The sequence below is a fragment of the Ptychodera flava genome, chromosome 4, assembly GCF_041260155.1.
Source record: "Ptychodera flava strain L36383 chromosome 4, AS_Pfla_20210202, whole genome shotgun sequence".
In the NCBI taxonomy this organism is placed as follows: domain Eukaryota; kingdom Metazoa; phylum Hemichordata; class Enteropneusta; family Ptychoderidae; genus Ptychodera; species Ptychodera flava.
This window is the reverse complement of record NC_091931.1, coordinates 20,912,032-20,936,593: the sequence shown is the minus strand read 5'-3', so window position 1 is coordinate 20,936,593 and position 24,562 is coordinate 20,912,032. Positions and strand designations below refer to the sequence as shown.

Here is a 24,562-nt window from a genome sequence, read left to right as displayed (position 1 = left end):
CGATTAACCAATCAAAATACTCCGGGTGTGGTGAAACGGTTTTTAACAGCGCCGTATCTCTAGATGTCTACAAGTTTTCGATTAGAAATGTTCCCGCATAACAAAACCGACGATGTACCTGAGGGCAATGGTCACTCTTGTATGGGCTAAAATCACCGGGGAAAACTATCCAGGACACTTTATATTGACAGTCATCTGCAACTGGGAAATATTGACGTGGGCTTTTACAGCCTTCTGGCATGCCTCTTCTCTAAGGTACAGATCCGTAGCCAAAGGTCACCGGCGGTCAAATACTTTACCAAAACCGCGTTGACAAGGCGACAGAGCGGTGAGTGACTAGTGACATCGATTTACAGGAAGTGTGAGTTCGGTAAAGCCGCCAAGTAAACAATCTCGGGCGGTTACAACCGTGTACCGAGTCTTTGCAGTCAACCATAGTCCCCAGAGGGTGAAAGAAGCGAGGAACGCGAACGGGGGGGGGGGGGGGGGGGGGGGTTTCCACAGGTCCAGTAGGCATAATTTGTGATGATTTTTCCTATTATTATCATAAAAAATAATTATGAATATTATAAATTATTAATATGAATGTTACAGAATATTAAAACTTTTTTACACACAATGTCGTCTACTTTGTGTAAATGCCATCTGGAAACTCCATTGTTTTGTTAATTATGATTATGAATAAATTATGATTATGATTAATAAAGTCATATTTTACACATTGTAATGTGCTTATGTGAACAACCCTCTGGAAACCCTCATACAGTTTCACAATCTATGCCAAAATATACAAGTGACACCATTGCCAAGGTTCAGTCTACGGCGAGAGTTACCATTGCCCAGGTTCAGTCTACGGCGGGCAATGGTAACTCTCGCCGTAGACTGAACCTTGGCAATGGTGTCACTTGTATATTTTGGCATAGATTGTGAAACTGTATGAGGGTTTCCAGAGGGTTGTTCACATAAGCACATTACAATGTGTAAAATATGACTTTATTAATCATAATCATAATTTATTCATAATCATAATTAACAAAACAATGGAGTTTCCAGATGGCATTTACACAAAGTAGACGACATTGTGTGTAAAAAAGTTTTAATATTCTGTAACATTCATATTAATAATTTATTAATATTCATAATTATTTTTTATGATAATAATAGGAAAAAATCATCACAAATTATGCCTACTGGACCTGGGGGTACGGGAAGCAATATATTGACCACAACTATGACAACTGCCGAACTACCGAGCATGTGAACACAAAAAGAATTCAATAGAGGGTATTAAAAGTGTCGAAAATATACTGGTTGCTTGTACTTTGATAGAAAATGCCAGTTTGTCCATGGCGAACTGATAGACACGCAAACTAATCTATGTGAACAGAAGATATTGGTCAATACATGTACCGTGATATATATAGTAAAACGGTGACCGCAGTAGCCGTGGTCGGACAAAGAAGTGCTTTTATGAATGAGGAGCAGTGATATTAAACAGCTTATATATATTCTATTTCCTGTCTATCGTTTAGTTTATATTCTATTTCCCGTTCATCATGTGGTTTATTGAATTATCCGATTCTGAAATGTCATTGTAAAAATCAATTTTCCTGAAAATGTTTCAAAAAGGCTTTTAAAAGACCCCGTGGTTTCAAGAAAGAAAAGTGATTTATTGCCATCAGTAGTTCTGGCTTGAAATTCTTTCCAGTGTAAGGCTGTTATTTACGCAAAGAATATGCTCCAAGAAGGTGACCTACTATTTTTGTTCTTCTATTCGAAATTCCTGGTTTTCTGACAACAATAAACCTGCATCCTTCAGAGTTAATTACAGACACTAGTGTAAAGTTCTCTCTCTTGTCTGGTACAGACTAGTAATGTATTAAACGCCATCTATCAACCATTGGACCATCATGACCAATGCGGGTACAATTTTAGAATATGACAAAAAAACCTGCCCCCCACCCATCCATTCCCACTCAAGATGTAATGATGAATCCCTTACAGTTGTAGGTCATCAATGACGGCAGAACTAGCAGCAGAGACGCAAGACACACCCTGGCATTCTTTTACAGTTGAATTCACCGGAGGGATTCCTAACCTGACATCAGTATCATTAATCTGTCTGTAGGTATTTTTTTTATCGTTTTTCTTTCACTCTGTGTGGTGGTATTTGTGAAAGTGTTTACACAAATCAGCCCACGGACTCTAGGACTCTACCGGTTGATATCATATGGAGTTATTGGTGTATTGACAGCTGACTTAAATCAAACTCAACCCTGTGGGAAAAAAAACAAGGTTTTCTATGCAGGAACTCCATCAGCAACTGCTTCTGTAAGATTCTAGATATGAAGACATAGAATTTTTTTGTATTCAAAGATAAATTTAAAAAATAGAAAATTAATTGAATGTTTTATTAAAGCTGAAAAATGAACAATTATTCCAGGCTGCCTGTACATCATGACGGATCAAATCAGTTGTACATATTTCAAAAAAACACAGCAGTATTGGGGAGTCCATGTGGCCACAAAAATTCATGGAAATACAAAGGCCATTTGTATCATGATTTGTAAAAATATTTTGTTCATAAAGTTTTGTTAAAATCTAGAATGTGATAGAATGATTACATAGATGTTGATACATAAAATAATGATTTGTTTTTTAAAAAAGTACCTTTAACTCTTCCAATTGGCATAACAATGTCAACTGCTACAAATAATAATTTAAATTTTGATGGATGATTTGGCAATAGTGGCAATTGTGAAATATATAAGATCCACAAATCATTGCATCAAAGAAATGCAAAATGAAACATACATTGTTCTCAGTATCCTGATAAAGATAATTAAAACTGTTTTATTTATTCTCAATCAGTCATTTTTGTAGAAATCTTTTAAAATTATGCTTTATTTACATTTTCTCAGAATACTGCAAATTAATAACTTTTATACAACACTTGGCTAATTCTCTTACATAAGATGATTTACAAGATACATAATTTTCATCTCACATCATGAAATGATGTTTCTATCTCTGCTTCTTTTTGGATTTCTGAGTATTTTCCAAAGGCTCGGCCAGTCTGTTTCCAAGGCTGATCATTGACAGGGCCGGAAGTAGCAGCCACACTCCGTTAGGAATCAGGAACAGGAATATCAACTTAAGAGGATCAGAAGTTCCGATCATGTTGGAACCGTTTACGAGACTGGTGCTCATCACAAAGTATAAGACTGTCTTCCAGAAAGTCATTGTGGATACAGTGAAGGAGGTGACCGTTGTGCATCGATGATTCTGTGAATTCTGAAAGTGAAGAAAAAATAACTGTGAAATTATTTCCATCGGCGGTTGGGCCATTAATTTTTTCAAAACAGACCCTCCTGAGATATTCATTAACTCTTTCAATGACACAAAAAAGTCCATCACAATGTACAACAAGAGTTATCATTAAGTTATTTCTGGTATACAAAAAGTCTGATGTAAACTTTTACCATTGGTCAGGTCAATTGTTGTGACCTGGTGTCATTTCCAATTTAACCAATCAGGAGCTTCCTTGAAAAATCAGATAAGGGAAAATGGATACATTGTTTACAAACTAACAATTTCTCACAATAGAATCCATTATCATAGGACAAATCAGATTGTTCAAAACTTGTGAAAGTAATTTATGAATGCAGACAAACTTTAATGACAAGATCTATTTTTTTCTGATTAGATTTTATCACATAAGGTATGACAGGTGCTTTCAGTAACATTCCTGTGTATTTATTGGATACCAGCATTTATAAATTACACAGCAGCAACTAAGAGATGCTCCTATGTTGTCTGGCAGCCATACCCCGATTCAGCATTGTGTCATGAAGGTCGCCTATCAGGTGTGAAGTAAAACAATATAGGGTGACACATCGTATAGCCATGCACGCACGTCTCCATCAACATCAACAGTAGTCCCCAAGACATTTTGAACCACTCTGCCGGCCACGCAGGTGTTTCCTCATTGGTAAAGAAGACAGAAATCCACTTGTCTTCCACTCACTGCGATCATTCTAATACAATTTGCATATTCACCACAACACACTTTGTACTTTTCTCTATATTCATCCACCCAAAAATCCCAATTTCATGGCTGTTACCCGCTCATTGTCTGAAGTTGACAGACCAACTTAACCCTGTATTTGTCTCAGGCAACTTGAGGACATGCTGGAGGGAAAAGACCTTCACACTTATTTTTTTGCCACTGTAAATTATCCTATTTTTCCCCTATAGGTTTACTTAAATCAGGTATGTTTGCCTGTGGTAAACTTGACAGATTCTGGCAATGTTCTGAAAGGAGCATTGTACTTGATCTCTGTAGTGCTATTTTAGTCCTCTAATTCAGAGACAATGATGGCAGCTGAAGGTAATAGTAAAGCTTGCTGAAGCCCACATTCACCATGAATAGTCCTCGCCATGTAATGTTTTGAGGTCTTTACAGTAATGAGTGGCCCATCAGACAGTCCCAGACGATCTGTTATCATGAGTCTATTTTAATGTTACACTAATCTTGTAATGCTTTTAGGGTAGATGTGACCAGTGCCATGCATAAGACTGCCACAGTATTGTCTGTAGTCATGCAGCCAGGATCTAGTGGTCATTTTGGTAACCAAATGGATAGATCTGGGGCTATAATGCACTTTCCATCGTTCTTTGTTCAGTTTGTCAAACATAGTGTAATATATTCTTCAAAATATTCGTCAAAAAATGTCTGAGGTTCAACCTGCAAATCAGTGCAACCTGTATATCCAATGTCACTATTGAAATCTGTATTTGTGGTGCAGAGTAGAACTATCAATCAGTACAAACATGCTACCATTCCCCCAGGCTAATACTTTAGGGGGAAGACTAGGGAAATCTGTTTGATTCACGGAGCAAAATAATGAAAATATATTAAGTGTTGCAGCCAGTAGCTGTAACTATTGATGGTTTTTCCTCGCTGTTCTTATATTGTATGCCAAATATAGTTTCTGGTTCGACTCCCTAAAGCATGTTGATCTACACAGTATTCAGCTTGTCAACGGTCAGCCTGTACGTTTGTAAACTGCATTGTTATTGTTTGCGTTTGAATTCTCGTCTGGACTAGAATTCAAACCCAAAATACAAACAATAACAGTGAATTTTACACGTATAGACAATGGGTTGACAAGTTAGATCGTCCGTGTTTCAACATATTTTGCTCTGCACAAGAATATGCATCTGACATATAAACAAAAAACGGTGAAAAAGAATCATCAAAAGTTACAGGCCCTTTGATAATTATCCCTTTAAAGTTTCTGATAGACCAATGGGACAGACACAGATCAAATACACTGAACCCTTCAAGTCTTTCTGGAATGTTTTTATCTAAACATGTTTATTTTTTGAAACGTAACCAAGCCAATAAACAACTTGTTGCCTGATTGTACAAAAGTATTTAACAGACATATTTCATATTTATACCACTCCCTCTGAGAACATATTGCGTCTACATTGGTAATGAAAGCAAGCTGCCGACATACCAGGAGGCAATGGCATCACATGTTGGTACCATAAATTTAGTTGCTAATCCCTGCTGTGATCAAAGTGTGAAAATTTCCCACCATAGAATAACAAATATAGGTATAATCTACAGCTATCAGGACACTGAAACCTGCAGTGTGCATGATGCAATAATGTTATGGAGGAAAAAATTCAGAAGTTGTGTTTCCTGTTGCTAAATTAATTAAAAACTAATTAGATAGGTGAGAAAATGGCATATAATCAATTAGTATGGTTTTAAAGTCCTTTCTGACTTGCTGTTGTACTGAAATAATTATCAGAGAAGCCCAGAGCTCAGACCACATCCTGTATCTGAGTCACGCCAATGCTTTTATCTGCCACTGGGGTGCATTGAAATGGCACTCCATATAAAAGAAATAATGGTCCTACGATCAGCTTTGAGGTCATAGCCTGAATTATTGGCACCAACTCCACAAGACTGAAGATTACTGGGTCCACTCTGGGATCTTAAAAATCAACATAATCCTCAGGGGAGAGGTCCTATTTTTACTATCTATGGGAGCATCCCTAACCTTATCGTTTTCATAGATAAATCTGGGCCAATTAGCATTGTTTGGGTGCATCTTTAATTATGTGTATTTTCCATTTTGGGGTCTTTTTGCATTTTACGACTTTTTGCTCTCGTCCTTCAATCACATCAAAATACCTATCAACTTGTCACCACAGCCAGTAATGATGCAGTGTCAATTTAAAGTTTTTGTCGACAACCACATCAATTTTAGTCCAGATTAGAATCTCTGCTCTGTCAACAGTAACACTGCATATATTGAACATGACTATGTGTTGTGTCTGCAAGGGTAATATACCGATATTTTAACATATACTTTCTGAGCTTTACTTGTCTTCAAAAACAAAACAAAACTGATGAAAATATTATGAAAAGTTACCACTAGTTTTCTCACATGAAGCTCTGTCAATTCCCCAAAACATAGATAAAGTGCACTTAGATAAGGCGATAGCTCAAAGCAGGTTAAACCTATGATATATGTATACCCATTCTTGACATGAGGAATTTTTTAAAATGTAGTGCATGAAAGTGTTGACTGTCAGTTGATAATATTTTCATGTCAACAAAGCGGCCAGCAGGAATTTTTTCTCAGAGACAGAAACGTGCAGAACTGCAGTGGTCTTGTAGATGTCAAATTTTCGTTGCCTAAATTATATTGAGGATGGAAAAATTGATCTTATACATTGTTATGTAAAGGGAGGAGATTTCTGCAGTGTATGAAAGTTGCAGTTAAATATTACTGGACTGTCTGGGTATCAGACTGTTTAAACAGGGAAATATTAAACAGTAACAAGGATTTAATAACAAGCTGAGTCAATACTGGAATATGACACGTTTCCAAACCAACTTAATGAATAAAATCAACACTATGGTACAAAATATGGCAGACTTCCTTTACTCAGAAAGGTACAAAATTTGTGAAGACTTTTTATGCCCAAATATAGCAATTGGTATCTTCAACCAAGACACAAGGAGTGGGCAATAGGATATTACTTCATCTATTCTAATTTATCTTAAAGGAAGCAATGATATAATTTCTGTTCTGTACTATAAACACATATTAAGCCTTTCACCACCATGGTTTGTCCCAAATCCATTGTTTTCTATGGTAAAGTTGGACCTGTACACAGGGAACTGGGTGTGAAAGGGTTAAGGTAACATGTGCCTGCGACTGAAAGACTCACTTTTGCTCAGAATTTTGAAAAGGAAACTTAAACTTTAAAAATCATGGGTCGCATGTGATTTTTTTTTATTCCGGAGAATCAAATTACTTAATATTTAATGATGCTTGATATTCAAAATGGCCACCATCTCTGTGGAAAACTTAAATTTTCCTACTTTATAAAAAATGAGACATTGAAATCTTCATTTGTTCCTCAGGCTTCAAAATGAGTCATTCATTAGACCAGAAAAGTCATATATAAATTTGAGAGTCCGAATATCTATCCCCGAGGCACATTTCACCTTGATGAGCTGTGATGGCTGCTCGAGATCTGATGAATTAAGCCTTGGGGTTCAGTAGAAAGAGCTGAGATTGATACTTGACATAATTCATATCATAAATGGACACTGTTTGAGCTCAGGCCTTCTTTTTGATGTTGTATTTCCCTTTTTCTTGTGGCTTGATTCTGATAAAAGCCTGATATTGATTCATTGATTGTCATAGGGCATAGTTTATCGGCCCATAGTTTATTGCCCCTGCAATCTGCTGTTCCTGTAATCAGTTGATTACATAAACACAGTTTCCCTCAAATGAACATTTTTCCTTTTAAATTTCAGTGTCAATGCATTGAACGGCATTCCTTTTTCCGCCGAAAGTTCAGAAAAAACGTCTCAAAAAACAAGAGACAATGGTGATAGCTTGATATTCAGGAAAATGTGCATTTTTATTGGTTTCATATCCTTGAGGTTTTTTCCTGTGTTGTTCATTCGGCAAATAAGAAGCAGACTTAAAAAAAGTGAATTGTGGTGGTTTACTGCGTGCTGCTGATTAGATATGTCAGCCCATAATGGCTACAGGAAAACTCCAACACAGAAGTCCATTGAGAATATGTACCACTTATCAAGGATTGTTGAGCTACAAAGTTATGTAAACAAGAGCCTGCATGGAGAGTGGGCGTGCAGGGGTTAGACTCTGAGAACCCAAGGAATTTGACTAATTCCCTTCAGAGATATAAGGTCAAGCAGGGCTTAAAATAAACAGATATACTGCATTGAAATGTGACAAATGCAAAACTACTGAAATTACTCAGACTTTAAATTTATTACTTCAATAAAGCGTTACATAATTAATGCTCACAAGATTTTGTTGATGCTTCTGTTTTTGAATTGCCATCTATGAAATTTGCTGCCAGAACAGTATAATGATGACCAATAATTAACGTGTCGCTCATAGTCCCATGTCGTAAAAGACTCTCCATGCACAATATCGCCGAAAATAAATGTTTTGTAGATTTGCATGCAAATTTGTTCCTTACTGAAGATACACATCTTGAAAATGGACAGAAGCCATAAGGCATACATTGATCTGTGATATATTGGTATGTTACTCATTGCTCTGATATGCACATAAACAGTTGTCTCAATCACCTGCTTTTATCAGAGTGTAAAAAGTCACTCTCATGCATACGGAATGGCAAATTTACGCACAGGAAGCCGTAACCCGTCAGAGATTACGGTCTGTTTAAGTAATCAGTTTGGAGAAGTGACAGCTGAAATTGATTTGGAGTAGACTACTAACGTGTCCTTTGACAGCTAAATGTAAAATTTGTGTTATGGCTTTCTGGTGACTTATTTTGTACTTTGTTTTAAAACGTGCACACAATGATAAATCTGTCATCACTTTTCATGATTTTTGACAGAAAACACTTGAAAACACTTGATCATTTCAAGAAAAAAAGTTTGATCAGCAGAAGGGAGGTAATTGTTTAGTTTCAAATGTGACCAGCAACTGAGGGATATTAAAATACACTTTTTGTACAATTTCGTAAATACTGTCTTTTTTAACAATTTCAAGAAATAGCTGTTTCAAAAGTGTTTACTGAAGGAGCTAAACAAGTCCACATATGCTAGCTAACACCAAGATCTGGTAGCAGCTAGGCGGATACCCTGTCTGTCCTTGAAATATTTAACCCTTGCTGGTTATCGTAATGGAAAAGTTCCCTTTTGCCAGATATCATCCGACCACAACATCCACGCTTCAGAGCATTTTCACCCCTATTTTTCCTGTTTTCCTCTTCTGGTCAATGGTCATCAATCTAATTTTCCGGCAGATTTGCGATAAAACACGCGGCTCTTTAAGGAATAAATTTTTGTTTTCCATGTGGGAGCCCACAGCTGATCTAGGGTTTCAAGAAAATGAACGCCAAGATCGGAAACACCATCTCCGATTGTGGAGAGATCCGAGATGGCATCCATCGCTACTGGGTGCGTTTAATGAAATCAAGTGTAACAGTGAGCCCAACTATGAAACAAATAATATCCAAAAAACAAAACCCCATGTGTATACTATATAGGCTCAAGTGTTATATGGACTGACGTGTGTCAGGAGAACAAGTTGCAAAAACATGGAACGGGGATCTTTGTTCAGTGGAGTTCTGATACCCTTACAGATACAATCTGAACTAATTCACTGAAGGAATGCCTTTTGCTTCCGGCTGTTTTGAATCTTTGCATTGGTAGAGTTACTCCTTGGTACAGTTGAACGATCTTTCTACAGCTTGAGCTGTTGAGCGAATTATAATTCTGTTGGATTAGATCATGTGGCAGGGAGGGAGGGAGGAGGGAGGGGGGAATGAGGGGTTGACTATTTGATCATATATCATGTTTATGTATTGATGGCGTGGGTTCTGAGCAAACATAGTTGAAGTCAGAATAGTGTTTTAAAAAAAATATAAAATTATTATGGTTTGTTACGAGAATTAACAATATTGACAAATGTGCATTTGTTTATATCAATAACTTTTAAAAAGTGTTTTAAAAAAAATATAAAATTATTATGGTTTGTTACGAGAATTAACAATATTGACAAATGTGCATTTGTTTATATCAATAACTTTACTGTATGTGATAAAAAACATTGAAGGATGGGCAAGTATATTCTGACAGATTTCCTAAAGTGAGTGATATCTTGAAATTTGAGGAGTTGAAATTTGAGTGAAGCAGATAAGATTGAATACTTTGAGTGTGATTGCTGTCAACTTAGTTATAAACAAAACAAAGTGCAGTTATTGTGTCTGATTTGTTCTTGCAATAGAAAAGCACCAAATTGTTCATAATTTCTCATTTGGAGTGACCGTGAAGGCTTGTCACATGGTCATTTTTTTAAGTCATAATTGTCAAAACAAGAAAACTTTCAGACATTTCGCACAATTTTAAGTCACACATAATACAAAGTTTCAATAATCAAATGACTACATAGATACATGCAATTTTTGTGTGTTGACCATGCACACATATATACATTCCAAAGGGTAAATGACTCAGATCTGTGCAATAAATTTTGTCATTACAGGGGGAACCAGTGTGTCACTATGAACTTGACCTTGTATTTTTTAATTTATAATTTGGTTGATCACTCTGGTCTTCTCTGTGACCGACATCAGCAAAGATTTCATGACTTCAGCGTTAAAGTACTTGGCTGCATGGTGAATCCACTCTTTCAATGATAGATTCTGACGTGAAATTTTGAATAATGAAATCAGCATGGAAAATGAACATGCTGGAATAATGGTAAGACTTACAACTAATAACGGCAATCAACTTCTAAAGTCCATGCAATACAATATTTTTTGCTAAAATATCATTTAAAATTTGTGCCTTAACTTAGTTTCCCACCATAGCATTTTCAATTAAATACTTAAATAAGATAGACCAAAGATCATGGATAGACCAATGTTCATTTCAAAATAATTGCTTTCATGAAATATGCCAGTCTGAACCAAAAATGTCCTTTATGTTATCATATCATATGACACAATAAAAACCAATTAAAACAAAATTTTTGTTGTACTTAGTTAAATTTGCATTTCTCATTATCCTAAAAAGTAAGTCCTTTACCTTTGGATAATCAAGGCAATATTGCACATGACTACTGGTATGTTTAGAGGTTAATATGTGCAAAATTGACTTCTAATATGAAATTAATAATCATCAAATCTTCACAGACATTGAGTATATTTTTTTAATATCTATTACTTGGAGAAACTCAACAAGAACCACTTGCTATGGTATTGTTCATTTGAAAGTCGCAAGTATATACAGTACTTTCTCTCTCAGCACTGAAAGCATGGGAAAAAAAAAAGTGGCTGGAATGCCCGCCACTATAGATTGAAGACACAGAGTGTTACATGCTGTAGTTTTGTTCCTTTGATGATCAGTGGTAGAGTACATAGTTTTCACAATAGCAGGTATTTTCACTCCCTCACCTTGCTTAGTGTCAATTGAATCCATCTTAGCCCTAGTACTAGCAGGAATTTCTGACCGCCGCACTTTTTTTTTACTGCTGTAAAAAACCTGCCAATCTTGATCCAGTCTGGGTACAAGCCATTGACAAAGGTATTTCAAATATTTTGATGGTTTCTGTAGATTTCGCGATGAGTGTGTACGCATGCACTGCAGCCCTACCCCGACAACAATACCAACAACAATACCGATGTAAATCAGATCTGACCTACTTCTGGTACCATTCACTGAGGAGGTCAAACCTCCCCCCAATAACTGAAGACTCAGTCTGATGTTGCCATGGCAATGGATTTGAGGTAGCCTCGGAACTTTTCAATCAGCCAACAGACTGACAGTCTTCTAATGTCCAGGGTTCAAGACAAAAAATTCTCTTTCCAACAAAAAAAGTTCAGTCTTTGTATATATTGATATATTACAAATATTTGAAATCAACATCAACAACTAAAATTTACAATCTATGTTAAGAGGCATTCTCTGCATATTATTAGATGTAAACAGACTGTCAATCACAAGGTACTACAAACGACTATCAGATTAGGCATTCTTTAACTACAACATGGTATAAATTACAAATTTACATGACCAATTTCTGCATAAAAATGATTGAGTTAAATTATCTTTGTGACTGCAATCTTTGAATTTGTATAAATAATAGATAAAGCCAGGGCAGATTTTCAATGTGTGCAATGCTGACATAACCTGATAATCCTCCTCCTTTGAGAGACTATATGTTGACCTTTCAACCCCGCATAGATAAAGAGTTTCAGCCAATCAGGACGGAGCAGGAATGTTGCGGTGTCCCCTTGAGATATATATATACAGCACAGGTATCTGAGACATCACCGTGTGATCATGCATGCCTGGCAATCAACAAGTTTGATTAGGTGTCATATATTTCTCAAGTAGGCGTCACATTTTTTTGTCAACCGCACACGTGAATCACATTTCCGAAAACTGTCTGTCAATTCAAATAATTTTTTTAAGACAACATTCCACAGACTCTAGGTGTTCCAAATAGTTTTCTCAATTCGTATATAGGTCTTTGCATGGGTTAAGGTATGCAGCAAATGTAAATTTACTTCTGACTAAACTGCATGCAGCTTGCATTGATATACCTGTGTTTGATACACTGAAAGGTTGACACAAAAATGAATAACTACTGAACTGCAACATTTTGTCTGATACTATTATAGCGCTGATTGCAACAATAGGTTTGTTACTAAAAATAGCAACAGGTAGGTGATATTTGCTGCTGCTGACATAAATTCTGACAAATTTTGTCTTTTTCTCTATTTACGGCAGCTTATGGTCTTTAGGCAGCAGTATGTGTTTTACAGTTTCATTCAGAACATCAGTTGTGATCAAAGTACTGTTTTCAAAGTTCTTGTAGGAGTGTAATTTCCAATTTCTTGTCAAAATATTTTGGACAAATATTTATTTTTGCCACGTTAATGATTGAACTCTGAAGTCATCATGAATCAACCCTAGCAATGAGGTACTATACCCTGGCACTGGCTTGTACATGTATACTCAAGGAGAAAATCGAGCTTTGCTCTGTGTGTACTGAGAATATACCAATCCATCTTGTGTTTTTCTTACATTATAATAACAGTAAGTGCAAACTGCTGAATAACCGGAGACTAATAATACCAGATATATGGCACTTGAAAAAAATAACAAAAAATATTTCAGACTTACAATATATCCACATGATATTTATCAAAATCATGACTGTGACGCAGGATAATTGCATGGACAAATTGACCTAAGTATACACAGGAAGGTCACCATTTGGTATGTTAAGTGCCAAATTTAAGCCTGATTTAGCTCCTTTAATTTCAAATCCTCAGCTTTCACAAACTGTATTACTGACAGCCAGAGTTCCCTGACCTAGGAGCATACGCACGTTTTTCGAGCGTAACGCGCTCATCATCTAGATATGAAAACACAAGATTATTTTGATAAAACACCGGTCTTTAGCTTTATAAGCTTTTCATAAGTTGCTGTACTTGTACCGGGTCAACCAACTTGTCATTTTAAGAAAAACAAGTGATTATATTCCAACAGGTTGTTCTAAATCAATCAGACTGACAACTGCGGACGTGACGCACGTGTCATCGCGCAATTCAATGGAAAAAGCTCCGAGTTTCAAAGTAAATATGATCTGGTACACTAGGGCACCTTTTGTTATTACATCCATACATGGACAAATGGGTCTTACACAATAAACACATTGTCAATCTGGTGACACAGAAACACATTGTTCTTGACTTCAATACGTCACTTTCCTTTTGATGTCATCAGCACACTTATACATATATATAAACACCTTGATAGGAAAGACGACTGAAGAAGACTGCATGTGCCCAAACTTGCAAATCAACATTATCCTGAGGGGTCCAGTGTTTTGAAAGAGATTGGTACAAGATGCAAGAATATAAATTGTCGGAAAAGAAAAATCCCATTTATTATTGTTTTAATATCGCTCATTTTGTCATTTGGAATACGGATGAGCATGTTTTTACTTTTTTTAAAAAAGGAAATACAATCTGTAAGCAACGGGTATGAACAATTTTGTAAAGTTTAGAACTCCAACCTTTAATAAAGCTATTGTGGATTATCATCCAGTCACACACATATAAGCAAGTATTGATTGAATGTAAGATATATTTCTCTATACCTAACTTTCTGGGGCTGTCAGGAATAAATCCCATTGACCTACCCAGTGGCAGCAGGATGTCAAGATTTTTACCAGGAAGCTCCAACAAGATGCATATGGTACAACCATCACAAAAAGAGAATACAAATCAAGACATTCTTGGCCGGCAGCTTGAAATGAATGTCACAGATGAACAGACAAACACAGAGGCCATTCAAAGAGGTGCGATCAGTCAGGTGGGTCCGTCTATTGATGCGCTGTAGTCGCCATACACCGACCATGGCACCACTGTCTAGTCTCCCACATTTATCAACTCTAAGATGTGCAGTCAGCTGAGGAAGTGACCACGATTCACACAATTCATGGAGGTGAATACTGCATACTATTTCTGTACGGTGTATCTCTTGTTTTTTACAAAGCAAGACTTTGTAGCATAGTATGACCTGTCAGTACCTTTGCCTTCTGAAATTATTTATAAATGTTTGCTTAGTTTTTTTTTCTTTTTTGAAATTTATACAGTTACTTTCATTGTGATGCATGTAAGTGCGTCAATCGTACGGATGGTTAACCGAACTTACAACTGTTTTATGTGTTCTCCTTTCAACAAATTGATGGTTTCTAACACTATGATTAAATCATCATTGTCTGGTCTGGACTTCCCTGCAAGGCAGGATCATCATCATCATCATTATTACTGTACCAGTCATGCTTGCAGGCTCCCCTTTGAAACCGTTCTGTGTTATCTAAAAAAACCTTTAAAACTCCAAGAGTTTGCCAGGGGCAGCGATAGCATGCAGAGATTTGCCAAGGTAACAGTTGCTAGGTATAGCCTGTGGATTTTTTTTATAGCCAATAGTAATGTAATGGTTGAATAAATGTTTTAAAATCAAAAGAGTTTGCTGTCAGCAACGGTCGCAGCCATCCACCTCATCAATTTTTATGATGTTTTCACTGACTTTCAATGTTGTATCCATCAGAACATACAGCATAGTGTTGCCGTGTATGTTTGATTTTGATCAAGTAACCTAGGGTAATGTGACTACTGAGTTTAAATATTTGACAATTAACCCTGTCTGGCCTATAAACTCCATACATGTCTGTGTAAACTGTTGCCAGAAAGTCAGGCTATACGTGACCATTGGAAGGTAACAACTTTTACTCAAACTTAGTTCTGTAAGGGAACTTTACACCAGTCCTTTCAAAATCAAGAAGACAAATCCGGGGTCACTGTGCAATATTTTGGACTAGAGAAACAAGTGAATTATCCAATATTTTCTAACATTTGAAATTCAAAATGGCTTCCATCCCTGCATTTAAGAGTATGGAAAAAAATTAAAGTTTCAATTTTCACAAAAATAGGCTATGAAAAGTTTCCTTTATTCCATGAGTGTCAAAATGAGCCCTAAACAGGGAAAGACAAGAGCTCAGCATTGTAAAAGTTTGAGAGTCTGAATATCTGCATGTCTCAAGAGGTGCATTCTACCTTAAGGGGTTTAAATTATTGGGCAATTTTTTTGGTCTTAACTCTGCGGAATACTTCCAAAAGCTATAAAAATTGAGTTCATAAAACATTTGTTGATTCCATTATTGTATGCAAATTTTTAGTGGTTTAGAATAATGTTACTCAATTGGTTGACAAGGTGAACAAAGATACATTGTATATCAAAACAGTCATAGCAAATTTCAGGAAATTTGATCATGAGATATTTAATTATCCTGAAATTAATTACCGGGTAACACTAATTATAGTGATATTCAGTGTTTTTACTCTTAGTGAACTTGGAAAGTTACTTCAAATATTGTCTGCCTGCAGCAGATGGTCAAAGACACAAACAACAAATACTAAATCAAAATGTTTACAAACCAAATCGCCACACGCCACTTGTATAAATATGTGCATTGTGAATTTCTCAGCAGGCACTGTCTAATTACTCAGTCCTGACATACAGGGCTATTCTCACAGTAACAGACAGATAGGCACCATACCAACTGTATCCATTAATCTTGTCTCTGTGAGCATCTGTCCCCAGCAAGCAATAAACTGAAGCAACTTTGATACACTTAGAAACAAAGTATATGACCCTGTATATACGGCGATTAGGGAAGGTATGTTTATGTATGCAGTTGCTGAAATTTATCTTGAAATTTGCTGTAAATGTTGAATAGATACACTTTTGTACAGTCACGTCACACACTGAAGTGGAAAACCACAGATCGCATTGAATAGATACAGCTTTTCAAAGCTGACAATTATCTTGTTTAAAATGCCCAGAAGGCTGAAGATGTCATTCATTCATTCACTGAGGAGGATGTTCGTGTCTTGTCTGTATATAGCCGTAATCAATTGTCCCTATAGCTGTCAGTGTGACCAGTGGAGGATTTTTTTTATTCTTTATTGGCGCGGCGCAATCAGAGCGCAGCTGGAAGTTTAGCCTTGATATACACATGCATGCAGTCAATAGAGACCACAGTTTACATTATTTGTTTTTTTGAAGATCTTTGTATTGGGTTTTGCAGCGGCGTCATTGAACCATACCTAGGGACCAAGTGACTTATGGACACTGTGTGGCATTTGTTTAAAAAAATAGCGTCAATGACACTGTAGCTCCCATCCTGGACTATTTAGTGTTTGTTCTCTGGTCAGATATTTGAACATGTGTGAAAGGGATAAAGTGCATGAAGTGAAAATACTTAAATGAAATGTACTGGAGACAGTGAAATATGTTTAATGTAATTATTCAGAATATAAAATGGAAAAAAATACAGAATTAGATATATCGAATACTGTGATACAACCATTAACTCAACAAGTCATTTACAATGACATAGTCCCCACTTGTAATAGGAGTATTAGTCTTGATGGGGCAGGAAAATGTGGTCATTAAGAAGTATCACTGGAGTGTATATGTTGAGATCTATGGGCACATAGGTCTATGTCGTTGTTCCCAATTTGAAACACATGAGGCATGTCTAAGTTATGGTTCTAAATCGGGAAAAAAGATCAGACCTCTAGCAGTATTGGCCAGCCAAGAAATACATATGCGCATAATAAATGAGGTACAAGATGTGACATCTTAAGGTCTAATATCCTATCAAAATTGGAGGGTATAGAACTTGTGGTTACTGAAATATGCATATATATGTATAATCAAGGTCAAAGGTCATCGAGGTCACATAACATTTTGAAAAAAAAAATTATATTGCTAATTAATCCCTATATGCCAAAAAATCAGATCTCTAGCTCTATTCGCTTGCCCAGAATTAGATGTGTACATAATTAATGAGGTAAAGCGTGTGTTGTCATAAGGTCTCCCATCCTACTAAATACAAAGGACATAGCACTTGTGGTTACTTATTTATTGACATAAACATATATTTTAAGTAAAAGGTCATCGAGGTCACATGACATTTGGTCAAAAAATTTCTCTCCTATAGTTATCCCTATATACTAAAAATCAGACATCCAGCTCTATTGGCTCGCTCAGAATGAGATATGCGCATAATTATTGAGGTACAGTATGTGGCGTCATAAGGTGTCCAATCATGCCAAACATGAAGGGTGTAGTACTTGTGGTTACCGAGTTATGGAAAAATATGTATACTTGAGGTCAAAGGTCACCGAGGTCACGTGACATTTTGTCAAAATATTGTTTTGCTAAGTTATCCCTATATACCAAAAATCAGACCTCTAGCTCTATTGGCTCGCTCAAAATTAGATATGTGCATAATTAATGAGGTACAATATGTGGCGTCATAAGGTGTCCCATCATACCATACATGAAGGGTGTAGCACTTGTGGTTACTGAGTTATGGACAAATATGTATATTTGAGGTCAAAGGTCACCGAGGTCACGTGACATTTTGTCAAAAAAATTGTTTTGCTAAGTTATCCCTATATGCCAAAAATTAGACCTCTAGCTCTATTGGCTCACTCAAAATTAGATATGCGCATAAGTAATGAGGTACAATATGTGGCGTCATAAGGTGTCCCATCATACCATACATGAAGGCTGTAGCACTTGTGGTTACTGAGTTATGGACAAATATGTATATTTGAGGTCAAAGGTCACCGAGGTCACGTGACATTTTGTCAAAAAAATTGTTTTGCTAAGTTATCCCCATATACCAAAAATCAGACCTCTAGCTCTATTGGCTCGCTCAAAATTAGATGTGCGCATAATTAATGAGGTACAATATGTGGCGTCATAAGGTGTCCCATCATACCATACATGAAAGGCTGTAGCACTTGTGGTTACTGAGTTATGGACAAATATGTATATTTGAGGTCAAAGGTCACTGAGGTCACGTGACATTTTGTCAAAAAAATTGTTTTGCTAAGTTATCCCTATATACCAAAATCAGACCTCTAGCTCTATTGGCTCGCTCAAAATTAGATATGTGCATAATTAATGAGGTACAATATGTGGCGTCATAAGCTGTCCCATCATACCATATATGAAGGGTGGTAGCACTTGTGGTTACTGAGTTATGGACAAATATGTATATTTGAGATCAAAGCTGCGTGAACGGATGGACTCACGGATGGACGAACAGACGGACATGACCCAATCTATAAGCTCACTGGACTTCATCCGTGGGGACTAAAAATTGTGTCACTGCATCCTTTTTGCAATATGAATACGATGAGAAACTAAATTTTTATTTTTTGTGGCCTTATACATGGGAGTCTATGGAGATCTGCCTTATACATGGGAGTGTATGGACGTGTAAACTAAAAATATACAAATTTCACCACGATTTGCCCAAATTTGGGAAAGGTCACTCCTATGCACTTCCATACCAAGTTTCAAATCAATCGGACTGGTGGTTTCAGAGCAGGAGATTTTTTGACCAAAAATGGGAGAAAATTACAAAAAAATTCATGAAAAATAGCAAGTCCAAGATACTGACCCAAGATGCGCACAATCATTTCATGTCAGCCCAAAGTACTTACATGCTAATTTTCATGTAATCTGCTCAGTGGTTATTGAGTTTTTTCAATTTTGACTGTTTTTACGTTTTTTCACTTAATTTGCATATTTTTGGCAATGACAACTTCATTTGAACAAAATCTCATCTACAGCCCATCATCCATGTACACACCAAATATCAAGATGAAATGTGCAGCGGTTTTGGAGTTTTTGATGTTGACGGACAGACATACAGACATACAGACATACAGACATTTTCCTAGCCTATAAGAATAGCTTCCATTGCCATATATACATATGGCTATGGGAGCTAAAAAAGGTTTCATTTTGGAGTGCCTTGAAATCACCTGTTGAATATGTGGCTGAACGGTTAAGGTTCAAAGGTCGCTTGTACGGTACCGTTTTGACTCCACAGCATAGCATGAAACAACTACTTGACTACACCGAACGGTGAATTGATGCATGTGCTGACCTGACACTTCACCTGAAGAACCCCCTCCCCTTTCCCCAGTCCCCTCAACCCATCAATCATTAAATGCTTGGGTTTCACCTGCTGTAATGTAAGAAGCATCTTGTGAGAGAGTGTCAGTTTTCTCCGCATCATTGATGGCAAATCAACCGCACAAACCTCACGGTGATTACAGAGGGTGGCAGAAGTTTAGGTCGAATCTTTACACAAATGCAAGGCTTTTTTTTGGTTTTACTTTCAAGGACGAAGCACTGGTTTTTACAATACTGATGACAAGTTGTTGAGAGTCAACAAATTATATGTTTATTTGCAACTTTAAGTTTCGTTAGATACATGTTTGTAACTTTCATTTTCAAAATTCAGAAAAAAGTGAATATAATGCTATTTAAGAATTGATCTGTGGTAATACATTGTATAAGTTCTCTGTATTTCTGTATATGCCTCAATAGTTGTTGTTTCAATGTAAAAAGATACTAAAATCTTACAGCAGTTACAAAGTGGCAGAACACACTCATAGTGCACGTTTGCCCGGTCAGACACCCATTCTTTGAAACAAACCACTCCAAATATAGAGTGGCAACTGCAGCATGGCCTGCACTAATCCAACAATACAACCCTCGGCTGTAGATTGATGGAGACAGTATTATACATGGTCTCCGATGACCATTCCATCACTCTTCAATCCCTATTAAACTCACTTTTCAAAGGCCTTTCCATGCCCAATTTGAATTTCTCTCCCTCTCTTCTGTTTTTTGCAAAACTGGTAAAAGGTAGCAGTTACCAACTTGACACCTGCTGAGCTGCGTGGGGGAGAGGGTGTAAAATTAATACCCCCACAGCTGGACTAAGTATGTCTCGGTATGAGTATCACTATGTGGTCTTTTGGATATTGGGTTCACAATGGGCCGGTCTTTAAACAAAATATATCACACATTTGGCTCACTGAAAGATGTAAGCCACCATGCACTGAAGAAAAAGGCATCCGAGTATTAACCCTTTGAGTGCCAAAGTCAATTTTTGTTGCCTTTACAAAATGTACTCCAGTCAATTTTTTCAGATTTTTGCCAAAATTTTGATAAAAAAAACTGCAGTCAAGGAAATTGCACGTCCATGTGGTCTTAAACTATCAAAAAAATTATGGAAAAATTCATAAAAAGTGGTAAAATGTTGCACTCAAATTTTGGTGGGAAAAATTACAGCACTCAAAGTATTAAAGGAGATCCTTAAAGCCCCATTAACTGTGAGATCTGAGTGTTTCTTCTAAATGTTTTGTTCTGGTTGTAAAATACAGTACTATCTTGTGCTACTGATATGTCAAAAAGTAGTACAGTATTAACTAAATCAATGCAGCCTGTTTGTATGCACTGTCCAATGTTAATGTTGAGAACTTAATTTTAGCTCGAACTAGAAATCATTTATAAACTATTACAGTGTGCCTATATTAAGCAGGCGTAGTGTTTGGAGGCTAATATTTCATAGTGTAACAAACTTTTTGGAAAAGAATCATAAAATGCATTAGTTTCCTTGAATAAAAATTATAAAAAAAATCACTGACAGTTACAGCCATTGGCCCTTTAATGTCACGGGTGGTGCAAATTGCATTGAGCACAACGTACACATCACGTTGATGTCATCAGCAGTTTTGTAACCCAGGGATGCACAACTTTTATCTATTAGAAACTTTTATATCTGTGGGAAAAATCAATCGTTTTCCTGAAGATGTCAGTTGGGTCAGAAAGCTTCACAAAATAATTTAATTCCATCACTTTCTAACCGTACATGGTAAATTTCAGTAGCCTTAATTAACAATTTATACTCCTTCAAGCCGCACAGTTCTGAACCATATAATTTTTTTTGCAAAATTTCCATGTTGGAGGAAGTTTAGAACTGCATTGTACTATGAATAGTGGTAATACTTTTTTTGCTGAAACTGATCAAGGAAAGAACTGCACGAACTTGCATGGTTGAATTTAGGTAAGTTTAGATTAGTTTTGATATCTTTCATATTTTGAGAATTTATTTTAATTGGCTCAGGGTAGCCTGGTAAACCATAGAGAGAGTTTATCTCCCCAGGGCCCTCGACATTACAACAAATTTAAAATACAAAACCTCAAAAACAATTTTAAAAAGTACAAATGCAAACAACAACATATAACAACTACAAAATTTAACAGGAACAACAAGAAAATTTAAAATTCTGTCCAATATTGCTTTAAATAACTGCTTTTAAAAGAAACAAGTGTCTCAGAAGATTTGACTTCTGTTTTCAACTTATAAAAAACAGGGTACACGTTTGAATAGGTTGATTTACATATTAGCTGAGCCTTTATCTTACATCCTATTGCTACGATTTATGTTTATATTTTATTAATTAATTAATTAATATTGAAATAAAGTTAATTACAGGAAATTTGGGAATACGGATGTTTCCGGGTCAAGGTAAACATATAATTTTCAAATATTCTCAGAGTTAACCCTTTGGGCACAAAAGTCAATTTTCATCACCTTTATAAAATATAGCCAAGTTAATTTTTTTTCAGATTTTTGCCAAAATTTTGATGCAAAACTGTAGCCGATGAAATGTGATGTCCATTTGGTCCAAAATTTTGTTTTAAATTTCTGAAAAATTAATAAAAATTGGTAAAATGTTGCACTGAAATTTTGGTGGGAAAAATTACAGCACTAAAAGGGTTAAAAGTCAATTAAATGATATCTATGAAAACACTGATATCAAGAAATGTGGTCAGCATGGTTCCTTGAAGTCTATAGCTTCTGAAAAGCATTTTACCTCATGCAAGGTGTGTTGCATGTCAGTAATTGACTCAACCAAAATTTCAAGTCCTCTCTGTTCCACGTAATCACCTTAGTGTTGGTGTATACTCAACAGGAACAGTATCAACCCTTTGAATGCTGTAATATTTCCCACCAAAATTTTAGTCCAACATTTTACCAATTTTTAAAAAATTTTCTGTTATCTTGTGATAATTTTGGACCATGTTGATACAACTTTTCATGGGCTACTGTTTTTAATCAAAATTTAGGGAAAATTCTGAAAAAAAATTGTCTAGATCTGAAAAATATTGGCTGGGTCATATTGTAAAAAGGAGACAAAAATTGACCTTGGCACTCAAAGGGTTAAAGTCAAAATATTTATGTAGAACTGAAAGTGTACGAAATGCAAACGGTATATGTGAAACTTTGATGGAAATTTTAAAAAACAAACAAAAACGACTAAATATTAGAAAGTAGAGGATATATCTCACCCTGAGAAATAATTAAGCCGTACACCCAGTTCTGGCAATACTACCGGGCAATTGATCCCAAATACGATTATTTTTCATCCTTCACATACCTTTTTGTCACTAACATTTTCACAATCAAATCCCTTCTGAAAAATCCAAGATTATTTATGTCAAGAATTTCAATCTCACATCACAATCATATGGAACAATGATATTGAAAACAGAACTGCATAATGATCATTTCAACTACTGGAGAATGAATCCAAAACTGTTATATTATAACTATTAAAAGACCCTTGATTCTAGAACTAAACTTGACCTATAGACGCAGGTTTTTTTCCTACCTGTTCAACAGGACTGCATGTATAAGCCCTACGATTATCCCATTACACAATATACATTGTATGCCTGACTTGTCATCAATGCTTGGACAAATTCACTTACACAACCAAAAATCTGGCCAGTATAACCACTAGTTTGTTTGATCCTTAAGGGAATGTAACTTTTTTGTCCAGGTATGTTTTCATACAAAGCAGCCTGTCCTGTATTAGAGCCATTTAGCTATTGTGTGTGCATATCTTTGCAGGAAGGACAGGGTTGTCAGTTTTTTCTATTTGTGGCTGTCAACAGGTTGATTCTTGCAATCTTTTTTGTCGAAGTGAAGTGGCTAAGTATGACAGACAGTTTAATCTCTGTCAGTATGGCTTATCCTGGTACAAAATTAATCGAAAGTCACATCGGAGAAAATCAATTTCATTTCGCTAATTAACATTTGAATGGGTGCCCTGCCAAGTCTGCCGGAAGAGATCTATTGTAGTTTTGCGGTTAAAATAAGACACTATTGACGAATGAAACAAAACTGGTATTCTGCAACTATTTTAATTGATAGGCCTCACCTGCTCATCGCAAAGAAACCTTTTAATGATTAATCTACGGTAGAATCTGCTTTGTTTTCAGTGGATAAGTTGGACTTTAGCAGGATGAAACAGTACAGCTAAAGATTTCAAAAGTTGGTAAGTAATTGAAACAAAGTTAATTTGCAAGGAGAGCTAGTTACTGTAAATCATTGAGAGCAAAATTCTATGGATCATAACAGTGAATGGTAAAGTTATAATTTGACAATGGGTATCAGCTATAATCCTACTATTATTGTAAATGATGAATTAATACAGGAAGTGCTGTTCCACAAAAAATGCTTCATGTCTTGATGTTGAGTAAACAATGGAAAGATATTCAAATAACGGGAAAGGAAACCTTGAATTTTTGTAATAACTGGTATGATTTTAGATACCTGTTTACCTCACCATGGAAACGTGATAAAATGTAAAAACCATTAGTCTGCACCTCCAAACTGAAGGATTTAAACTTTTGCTCAAACTTTCTTCAAGTACACTTTCAACCATTCTCTTTCAAAATGAAGGACAAAAATTGGGGATCACTGTGCAAATTCACAGCAAAATATAGAGGGATTGTCAGTAAATATATGGAAACTTGCAAAATTTTGCCTGCATTTTCTTGATTACTTTATTCTCTAGCATTTACTCTGAAACTTGAAATCCAAAATGGCTACCATACCTGTGTTACCTCTTTGGGAAAAAATTTTTCAATTTTCAAAAAAAAAAAAAAAAAAAAAAAAAAAAAAAAAAAAAGCAAGTGATAACTTTTACTCCATGAGCTTCAAAATGAGCCTTCACAAGTAAAAGACCAAACAAAGTATTGTAAAAA

The 24,562-nt window shown here is 35.9% G+C and overlaps 1 protein-coding gene and 1 long non-coding RNA gene across 2 annotated transcripts in view; one reads left to right on the top strand and one right to left on the bottom strand.

The window, feature by feature from the left end:
• Positions 1–25: 25 nt before the first annotated feature.
• On the top strand, positions 26–4,064 carry LOC139131158 (uncharacterized). Its single transcript, XR_011552061.1, has 3 exons — positions 26–328; positions 2,005–2,124; positions 3,054–4,064. It is a non-coding gene; the product is annotated as an uncharacterized lncRNA (long non-coding RNA).
• The window catches only part of LOC139131157 (uncharacterized), a 45,347-nt gene continuing 23,162 nt past the window's right edge, over positions 2,378–24,562 (bottom strand). Inside the window, exon 5 of the mRNA XM_070697132.1 lies at positions 2,378–3,294. Within this exon, the coding sequence (XP_070553233.1) occupies positions 3,025–3,294 (270 nt within the window). The 3' untranslated portion in view covers positions 2,378–3,024. The remainder of the gene's footprint in view (positions 3,295–24,562) is intronic.